Consider the following 11,063-nt stretch of genomic DNA (forward strand, 5'->3'; position numbering starts at 1 on the left):
GAGTGAAGAAAACAAAGGAAAAGAAAACAGATAAAAGCAAAAGACTGTGTGTACGATAAGCAGAGTGTGGGCAGATAAACAGAGTGAAGTATATAAGTGTGAAGAAGAGCCAAAGAGGAACAGATGACCCTTTTCCCTAGCATTGTCTTGAACTTGAGCTTGAGTCAAAATTAGAAGTCGCCCAGTGACTACTCGTGTTTACCTCCCGACTGTTATGCAACGTTGCCAAACTGCTGTACTCAGCCTCTTATGTTTGCCGATTTCCGACCCAAAAACTACCTCCTACACCCAAATAACCTACTTCATATATAGTTATCGTTAAAATGGTTAATTATTGGTGTTTCTAGGCAATAGTTATGTATCAGAAACCGGTAAATACGATGTTTTGAGTACGATAATCTGGCGACGGTGCAAGACAAGACCAGCACCCACGAAGACCTCAAGCCCCCAAAATACTGAAGGACAAGCAGCCCTAAGGTCCCTCATCACGATAATGTCATTCAAAAACATCCTGATGTCGTCTAGCAGGTGAGGACTAATGTATTATTACTATTATTATCATTTTGAGCTTGGTATCGCTTTTTAGGTCTTTGTTTTTTCACATTTAGATTTTTCACTGCGCACTCTAGTTACTTAACTGCGCGTACTTTATATACTTTACTTTGCATTGAGCTCAGTTTTTCTGTTCACTTTGCTTCCACAGACTTTTGCTTTACTGTTTTCTTATCCTTTGTCTCCTCCACTTTCACTTGGTCTTCTCTTTTTGCATTTACCTTTTCTGCCGTTTTGTTTGTTTTCCACTGTTACACTTGTTCTATTTTATGGTTAAACTTAAGGGTAGCCATCTCGTTGGGTAGCCTTTTCCAATGTAATGACCACTTTCTGATTCACAGGCTGCTAATCCTCACTCTGATAAGTTTTTCTGGTAAAGATTCGTTTTAGGTCCATGCCAGTATCTCATAATCTACTTTATGAAACATCACTATCTCTTCATATATCTTTTCTACAAACCTTCAACAGTTATGGAAACGCTTTGAAAATCCAATTCAAGGACTTTTTTTTTACTCTTGAAAATAGAGGATAATGTTTACAAAAGCGCGTCGCCTTCTCTGGCAGCGGCTGTGGCGACGCTGCAGCCGCCGCAACCGTAAAATAGCTCGCAGAGGGATTAGGGTCGGGGAGCATATTTAAACAACTCCAACCGAACTTTACGACCTACTAAAAGGGGAGGCTGTGCCCCCCTCGACCCCCCCTTCTAACCATGGGTTAACCCAGAAATATATTGCCTGCTTCTCTAAAACAGATTGTTCAGCTTTACTAAATATTGTCCCTATTTTTTTTCTAATCTTATTGTACTATTCATCTTTCTTAGTAAACATTTTTGTCAGAAGTTACTCATTTCTGTGATATTTTTTTCTACACTTAAACTCATTGCAGCTGGCTGCTTTGTCATTTTCATCAGATAATGGGGGAAGGCTCCCAGTAAGTTGGGTTAGGTTGGGTTAAAATTGTTGAATTGTTCCAATAAATGCAGAATGCAAATATGGCAGCCAAGTTGTTGTCCTCCATTATAAGTATTTTATGAATACAATTTTTTTCCTGTTCATATCATACTATTAATCTTTCTATAGCCATTGCTGTCAGAAACTGCTGTTGCAGTTATTATTACTGAGTTACATTATATTTTGCAACTGTTGAATACAATGATTATTGGCATGAGAAGTCAAAATTCTGACCATGTGCACACACTCAAACAATGGATGGATTAGTCAGCCTTGATAGAGGTGAAAAGTGGCTTGTTTCTTTATCAAACATGACAAAACCAGACCACTTAGAATTTTATGGCTTTCTGGTAACAGGAGAGGAAAAAGTAAATGATTAGCTTATGTTTTTTCATTTTGTATATTTTCTTAATGATTGTAGAAAATAGGGGATTTAGATTGAGTCTCAACAGTTGAGAAGTGGGCCAGTGATAAGACTTTAGACTGATTGGCTCTTTAGATCGTAGATCCTGCCTTTAAAAGTCAGATTTTTTGTAATTTTGGATATGTGTGATTTGTACTTTAATTGTAGGGACTCTTGTTTCTTTTGCAGGCTCTGTGTGCCAGCTCAGCAGTGGTGCCAACGAAGCATTACCACAGCCTCGTCACCACTGTATTTCAGATTAACTCAATGTCTTGGGTAAGCTGATACTGACGCTCTAAAGCACTTTGGTATAAGTCTTATGAGATATGCCATACACTAACATGACAATTATTCATTTTAAAAAGTTTTTTTTAGTTGTTTAGGATTTTACTTTTTACATAGATACCACTTTTCTGGGGGCTCTTATTCATTCTTTAATCAAACATATTACAGCCTTGGTAGAAACTAGCTGACCTTTAATTCAATAAAAAATAAATAAATGAATTATTGGCTGGTTTTAAGCATCAAAATTCATGTCCTGTAATAAAATGGTAAGTCATGTCACTCTAATTTACATTATATATTCTTAGTTATATAGTGTCCATCAAATCCATTTCACTAGCTGAAATGAATGTCTTATATATCGCAATGAAGTACCAGCGATGAGTTGCACCGACATCACCAGGCCACACCCTTAACCCCCTGACTGTGGATTTCCTACAAGAACACATCACCAAGCAACAGGAATGGAACAAAAAGTGAAAATGGAGAGTGTAGAGTCATGCACCTTGAGAGGAGATATCCAGCATATCAATACCACATGGGAAACACTCCACTATCCACCACAATGGCAGAGAAAGACTTGGGAGTATTTGTTACCAGGCTACTAGTGAAGGCCAAATCCGTGCCAATCGCAGCGGACGGGTTAAGCAGCTGTACCCGACATTGGCCGTGGTGGCATTCTGCAACAGCCAGCATATCGTGTTTCTTTTCCCACTGCATGCATAACATTCAAGGGCACTGAGCCTCACTCATTATGGCCATAGAAGTGATTGATGGTGTTCTTTTACCAAATTTGGTTTTCCACAATGAACTGAACAGTGATTTTTTTCTCGTTATACAGAGGAAAGAAAATACCCCACTCCCATCAACATCAAAATCACTCATAATATGCTGTGGTACAAGTCTTATAATTACTTCTACTCATTTTTTCTTCTTTTGCTCTGTCCCTGTCATTCGCTGAACATTCACCCATCTCTTGCCACTCACTTTTTTATTCCCTCCATTCACCTCAACCTTGGCCTAACTCATCCCCTTTAACACTCCACTTTACTTCTGTACAATCTCTATGTCATTCTTTTATTACCCATTAATCTACACATGACAAAACCATCTCAGACTACTCCTTATACTCCCCAACTCATCCCTATCCACACAAGACTGCTCAAGTCCCTGCCACCCACTTAATCTGTCCGCTGCGATTAGCATGGATTTGGCTTTCACTGGTACCCTGGTAACATATACTCCCAGGTCTTTTTCTGCCTCTGTGGTGGATAGTGGAGTGTTTCCCATTTGGTATTGGTATACATTTTTTTTCATTGAACTGTAGCAGCCACTTTTTGCTCCATTCCTGTAGCTTGGTGATGTCTTCTTGTAGGAAATCTGCAGTCAAGGGATTAATCCTCTCCTTAATTTTTTTCAACCACAGTAGAGCTAATAATACAATAGTGCTTCCATCTGACTGCAGAATCTGAAGACTTTAGAAAGAGGTCCGTCAAAGCAGCAACTGCCTTGGTGCATGCTAAATGTTTCTATTTCTAATATCTACTGTGTGTACATTATGTGCATATAGTACATACAGGTAGTTTATGTGGATAATTTATTTTTATGCTGGAAAGTTTTTGGTGTTCAGCAGTAACTATATTTAAGATTCTTTACTTAGATACTTAAGAGCTATTGGTGTCACTGCAGCAAAAAGACACTGGTATCCAAAAAAATCACATATCTGAAATACCCATGGCTGAATTGGTCTGATTGCAAGGTTTTTACTCTAATAGGTTACAAGAGCTGCCTCATGTAGACAGGAGAGCCACTTGCAGGCTGTTTATCTTCTTATGTAATTCTCATGTAACTATAGATGGTTCATAATAAAATTCCTTTCCAGAGCAGAACCTCTTAAGAAAAAGAAGAGATTGGATCCTATGATTGTTCGCCAGAGGGAAGAACGCAAAAAAAAGAAAATTGAGAAAATGATCCGCCGTTTGGAGAAGAATGCCGGCCAGCTGAAGCCAATAGATGAGCTAGAGGTGCCTCGCAATATTTTGCAGGAAATAGAGTAAGTGCATAACTCCATAAATTCAATGGCATAAGATTTTTGTATCAGATCTGTCCATCGACATGGTGGAAATCTAATGTCTCTCAAAATGTTTCTTGAAAAGGGCCATGAGGGGTAAGGTAAGGTAAAGTTTGGGGCATACACTATAGCTGCATGTGGCCTCAGTGGTCATCTCTGTCACATTGGTCCTTGAGCCTGTGGTGGATGAGACCCCATTTCCCCAGGACACAGGATTAGAGTGATATCAGGGCTACCACAGTTTACTTTCCCAGGTTTTCCCAGGTTCCCATTTATCACCCAGCCTGAAAGGGAGGATGAACAGCTGGGTGAACTAAACAATGACTGCCAAGGTTGGGATTTGAACCCCGGGCCCATGGAGGGAAGTACTGTAATATTTCATTCAAATAAGTTTTAATGATAATATAGCATAGAAGAAAGCATTGGTTCCCTTGCTTAATTTATTACAAAATTAAGGCATTCTGCTGCAAACCTGGCAGCTCTAATTTCTACTCTCTGTCTGTTTATAAATATGATACAAAGGCGAGTGAAATCAGGTTTCCAATGAGTGATAAGTGACAATTCTGTTCCATTGTATTTCATCTGTTCAAGTGTGAATTTTAATAGATGTAGCACATGCGCATTGTTAGTTCGTGATTGAGTGAAAATCATCTGATGTGATTAGTATTCATGCTATTTTTTCAGTAATATAATTAAATGTTTAATCTAAAGCTATTAATGATTCAAAAGCTTAACTGGATTAACTGAGATATGGAGAAGGGATCCCATGAGTGTAGCTTGCTCCCTCTACATCACAATTAGATGAATACACACACACACACACACACACACACACACACACACACACACACACACACACACACACATATATCTCTATCAATCTATCTATCTATCTATCTATCTATCTATCTATCTATCTATCTATCTATCTATATATATATATATATATATATATATATATATATATATATATATATATATATATCTATATATATATATATATATATATATATATATATATATATATATATATATATATATATATATATATATATATATATATATATATATATATATATATATATATATATATATATATATATATATATATATATATATATATATATATATATATATATATATATATATATTTTTTTTTTTCTTTTTTAATGACGAGATTTTCTATTCTCTTTTTCCTATTACTCTCTCGGTCCCACACGTCCTCTGCGCGTATCGAAACACACGAGAAATTAATCACAACAAGGAGAGGGTATTCCCCGGCTGCTTGGGATTGAACCCGCGACCAGCGTGACGGGAGAGCCACTCCTTATCGAGTCGGCCAAAGAGGTACTCCACTGGCTAAGTGGGTTATGGGAGGCTCGTTCATCAGGCCGTCGCCGCACTACACGGCTTTCCCCCCTATGTAGATTAATTTCTGTGTGTTGAGACCTTTTAGACAGTGACCCATTTTGGTGCACAATTTCACAATGTCCCCGTATAGACATACCTCCAACACTTCCCATTTTCTATTACCCTCGGAGAGCATGGGCCATCCTACCTGTTACCCCTTCGGGGAAACTCAACAGAACCACAGGATAGGATGCCCACCGCTATGCCACCAGTTTAATGACGAGATTTTCTATTCTCTTTTTCCTATTACTCTCTCAGTCCCACACGTCCTCTGCATTTATCGAAACACACAAGAAATTAATCACAACAAGGAGAGGGTATTCCCCGGCTGCCTGGGATTGAACCCATGACCAGCAGCGTGGAGAGCCACTCCTTACCAAGTCGTATATATATATATATATATATATATATATATATATATATATATATATATATATATATATATATATATATATATATATATATATATATATATATATATATATATATATATATATATATATATATATATCTATAGTCTCCATAAAATGAAGGAAAAGTTGAACAAATATAGATTGGGAGACAAAACTTTCCAAGCTTGAGCTCAGGCCCTGTATACTACAAATAGGTAAATACACACACACACACACATACACATACACTTATGCCATGGACTTATCAACTTTCATAACAAGGAAATCTACTTTCCAGCATCAGGAAGAGACGTGAAGTGGCCATCAGTGAAGAAGAGGAAGAGCGCAGAGCATCCTTGGCCAAGGAGTGGTGTCAGTACAGGTACAAGCAGCACATGGCAGAGGTCACCATGATTGACAAAATGATTGCCGCCAGAGACCGAGCACTGGAAGTAAGCTGACTATTCTTTCTTACCACTTCCCTACCATGGGTACAGCTGTGATTGCCTGCCAAATTAAAAACATATACACAAAAAAGGCATGCAGAAAAAAATTTCATTAAAATTGAAATATTACTTTTATCTTCTCAGATGATGTTTCATGATGACCTATACATGTTGCTGCAGCAACTGTTGTTCTTTCCTGACACTTAAAATATTTCTGATTTACAGGAACTGCGGCAAGAATCTGAAGATTTATGGTTTGAAGCAATACAAGTGGATGCAACACTGCTGCCTTTTAAAGCAAAGGGACCTGTTTCAACCCCACCAATTAAGGATTATGATGCTCCAGATGGAGAATATTATAATATCACTAGGAATTGGGATTGAACTATTCATACTGTAATATTTTAATAATTGTAATGGTTCAAATGGTAGATTATACCATGCTGTAAATAAAATAAAAAATATGCAAAGTTGGATAAACATGAATATATAGATTGTTGTTTTTGTATTAATATCCTTCCACAAAGCAGCAAAGACCATGTACAGTTAACCCTCAACCAATGCAGTTGTACTGTGCTGACTGCAGACGGTGATAGTGATACATGTGTTGCTGAAACCTTATTTTACCCTATTAAGTGTATAGCTGGCACCATGATTGCCAAAATTTTACTTATTTTTTACTTATTTTTCATTTCTTCTTGAGAATGCTAGTTTTTAATGGCATATAATCGATGGTCATACACAGGCATAATAAGGGACACCTTCCCCATCTAGTGATGAAAATACCATTAATGGATGCCTGCAAAACATCACTATTAGCAAAATCATTATTTGTATGGTATAAAATTACATGTAAAAAGTTTTTTTTGTTTTTTGCAGTCAAGAATCTAACTCCTTTATCTCCTTTTAGCCCTTACACCACGGGTGTAGTTATATAAAGCATCATCAGCTTTGGTCATGGCTATGGATATACGTATTTGTATAATAAGCCGTTTCCAGTTGAAATACTTCACTGTACCAAAAATGGGTTATAAGTGCTTCTGTGGTTCATAGCATAAGTTTGAGCAGTTGGTAACTTCCTGTCAGTCAGTTCTATCCTAGCTGTCGAGACATACAAAAGTCATGGAAATGTTGAGGTCTACAGAATTTTTTCCTGAAACTACTGAACATAACCAAACAAACTGTACTGCTCTGAAATCACTTTTTTTTTTTATCTGGAAATATCAATACAGCCAAATTCCCCTCGCTCCCACTAAAGCTTGAGTGAAGATTTACATCAAACATCATCAAATTCAAGGTAAGTCGAATCTAATGAGTCCATAAGAACCTGATCGAAGTGATAATACTAGAATAATTTGGCATAGTGTAACCTTGCAACCCCTTGAAAACATAGGTGAGCAGAGGATCCTACCGCTTTAAAAAAAAAAAAAAAAAAATAGCTGCTACCACTGTGACTGGGGACGCTTCCCGTCACCGCAGTGTCACGAAACACGATGAATTGATCTAGTCCGAAAAGAGAGAAACAAACTTTACAATGCCGGGGATTAAGCCCGGGTTCGGCCATCATTCTAATGCGTCGGCTAAAATGTCAATCTGCAGCAAAATGAGTTAGTAAGATGGGCAGTTTACGACTTTCAGGTGGCAGTGTCCATCTCTGCAGGCGAGGTTCACGCGAAAGAAGGAAATTTTAGGTAATATAAAGGCTTTTCCAAGCACTATAAATAATATCTCAGAGCGTACGTGATGTAGTGGTAAATCCATCCATCACAGCAGCTTCACTCAAAACGAAGCACCCAGAGCATCAATAGCATACCTTCAGAATTAACGTGCCGCGCAAGTTTGATTGATTGATAGTTTATTGTTGCAAGTAAAACAACAAATTAGAAGGGAGGAGCATGCCATCCCAACCCCCGGGCAGTACAGAGTGTGATTATACAACTAAGGATACATGTGTAAGCTCCCTAATCAAACACAAAATTGGCGTTGATATAAAAAAAAAGGGAATTTTAGGAAACTACACAGGAAATTTCTTTAATATCTAAAATGAGTAGAAATATTAACGGACCATTGTGAAGAATATGGTTTGGTTTGGGCCATTAAACATGGCTTACAATATCATTTGTGGCTGCGTCCTTCCTTAGATTCAATTTTACCACTTCTTGGAATCTCAACTCGGCCAGTTCTTCTTTACCTACTGGTGAGAACACCTACTTGGCCTTCAGCTCTATACTGAAGCCCAAAACCATGTGTACCTCCAGTATTTCTCTCCACCACAGCTACACGGGTGAGTCTTTCTAGGTGAGTCCTCTGAGTCAGTTGGCACTCGAGGGAATCCTTCAAGATTTCGTTTTGCGTGTGTAAATGAACGTCCGCTTTCGACCAGCTAGGTTGTCTTGAGAGGACATACATCACAATTACGGCATAATTATCCAGTCAACTATAATCATTTGTGGTGGTGATTTCGGTTGACTGATGCGAATGGGGCTGAAGCACACCCTAGGATTCACGCCTCTTTTTGCAGGTAGCCTATACGCTACTATATACTGAGATGTGAAACTGAAGATTTTGTTTTTTTTATTTTCTCGGCGTTTCGGATCATTGCAGGCCGGCTACCTCGACTGCACAGTAGGCCTCCTTCGGCTTTCGTTTGAAGTAACCTTTCTTTATCACCCGCTCCTGAAGGAATGTGTATCCCCAGATCTCAGGGCCTGGCAAAGCAGTGTTCACAGTGTCATAACGGCGCCCACTGATAGAGCTGTGGCCGCACTTGATTGGCAGGATGAGCTGGTAAAAATCGAGCAAACCTATAGCCACCAACATGACTATAATGGCTCGATCGAGACCCGCATTAAGACTCCAAATTAAGGCCTTGAACCTGGGGCTTTCCTTTGGCTCGACGCTATCGAGCAGTGGTTCCTAAACTGGGGGGCACGCCCCACTGGCGGGGCGTGAGCTGCATAAATTAGAGGTGTGATCCCGTCTGTCAAAACACACACACACACACACACACACATGAAGATTTACTGATTGATTGATAGTTTATTGTTGCAAGTAAAACAACAAAGGAGAAGGGAGGAGCATGCCATCCCAACCCCCAGGCAGTACAGAGTGTGGAGTAACAGTGTTTAAATCATCCTCACGAGAGTTTAATATATATATATATATATATATATATATATATATATATATATATATATATATATATATATATATATATATATATATATATATTCATAAAGGATGGGGGGCGTGAGGATTTCTTATAAATCAATAGGGGGCATCATGTAAAAAGGTTTGGGAACCACTGCTATAGGGTATTCACCTCGATCGCGTCTCGAGGCCTGCTGGGTTGGAATCCCGGGCGAGTAGTTAAAAAAATAATAATAATCCCTTGTACGTCAACTTTTCGTCTCTATGGATCGGCAATTCTCCCCTCCCCTTCACCGTGTCAGTGGTGACATAAAACGGTGGGCATCCTTTCCTGCTGTGTTCCTGCCCGAGGTCTCGATCTTGCTGTAGATGAATGGCTCGCGTCCCTTGGAAGTTTCGCCTCCATAGAAAATGTGAAGAGGAGTAACTCAAGAAAATCCACGCTAGAAGAAATTTATTTAAATGTAAAAAGAAAAGCCATGTGATTGCTAGAGACACGGATAAGGACTCCAAAGGCCTTCACCCGGAGAGGAGGATGCCCTTCAGTTCAACGGACACTGACCGTCTCACGACAGAAGGGGCCGGGTAAAATCCCAGAAAAAATTCTCGAGTAGATTAATTTCTCATGTTTTACAAGAAAGGGCGACCCCCCATGGCATGACATCAAAGGCAGACGAGCAGTCAATTTTTCACTAGATAATATTCCCAAGCCGTCCAGGCACTCTCTAGGGTTATTCTTGAGCGGCAGATGACGGCTCTATAGTTTCCAAAGTAGCCCGTCTCGAGTCCTCCAGTTAACTGGTTAGTTGTAGCTGGATTTCCAACAATCATTGGAGTCTTGGCTCGAACAGTGCATCATGGAAAGACGTTAGAAATACATAGGACACGCTGGAATATTAATTTAAAGAGACCGTCAGGGGACTCGTCTGTCAGCCATCCTCCTTCGCCGCCGTCTGCTCATCAACTGAAACTGGGACGGTTCCAATATTTTCTTTGTTACCTTTCATATTATTTTCGGCAATTTTTTTCAAACCTCATATGCTAAGAAAACCCACATAATTATAATGACTCATATTTCTAATCTTGTAACTAGTGAAACAATATTATAAAACGGAATAACTTGTAGTTTTGGGGAGCGGTGACTCGAACAGAATTAATGTTGTAGTGGAATAAAATAGTTGTTGTAGTGGAATATATAATGTTGTAGCAGAAGAGAATGTTGATGTATTGGAAGGGAATGTTGTTGTAATGGAGTATAATGTTGTAGCGGAAAAGTATATGGTGTTGTAGTGGAAGAGAATGTTGGAAGAGAATGTTAATTAATTGTTGTAGTGGAATAGCTAGAATATGCTGTTATAGTGGAATATTTTTTAATGGAATAGAATGTTGTAGATTAATTGATAGTGG

General features: G+C 38.7%; 1 protein-coding gene across 1 annotated transcript; it reads left to right on the forward strand.

The window, feature by feature from the left end:
• Window positions 1-209: 209 nt before the first annotated feature.
• LOC127005911 (39S ribosomal protein L40, mitochondrial-like) lies at window positions 210-7,005 on the forward strand. Its single transcript, XM_050875295.1, has 5 exons — window positions 210-528; window positions 2,095-2,181; window positions 4,070-4,240; window positions 6,359-6,512; window positions 6,732-7,005. Exons 1-5 carry the CDS (start codon window positions 494-496, stop codon window positions 6,888-6,890), a joined length of 606 nt encoding a protein of 201 aa, XP_050731252.1. The 5' UTR covers window positions 210-493; the 3' UTR covers window positions 6,891-7,005.
• The last annotated feature ends 4,058 nt before the right edge of the window (window positions 7,006-11,063 follow it).

This window comes from Eriocheir sinensis, chromosome 31 (genome assembly GCF_024679095.1).
Source record: "Eriocheir sinensis breed Jianghai 21 chromosome 31, ASM2467909v1, whole genome shotgun sequence".
In the NCBI taxonomy this organism is placed as follows: Eukaryota; Metazoa; Arthropoda; class Malacostraca; order Decapoda; family Varunidae; genus Eriocheir; species Eriocheir sinensis.

Coding starts and splice junctions, on each gene's coding strand:
- LOC127005911 (XM_050875295.1), top strand. CDS start 494: ATGTCATTCAAAAACATCCTGATGTCGTCTAGCAG. Junction 2,182..4,069: donor AGATTAACTCAATGTCTTGG/GTAAGCTGATAC, acceptor ATTCCTTTCCAG/AGCAGAACCTCTTAAGAAAA. Junction 4,241..6,358: donor AATATTTTGCAGGAAATAGA/GTAAGTGCATAA, acceptor TCTACTTTCCAG/CATCAGGAAGAGACGTGAAG.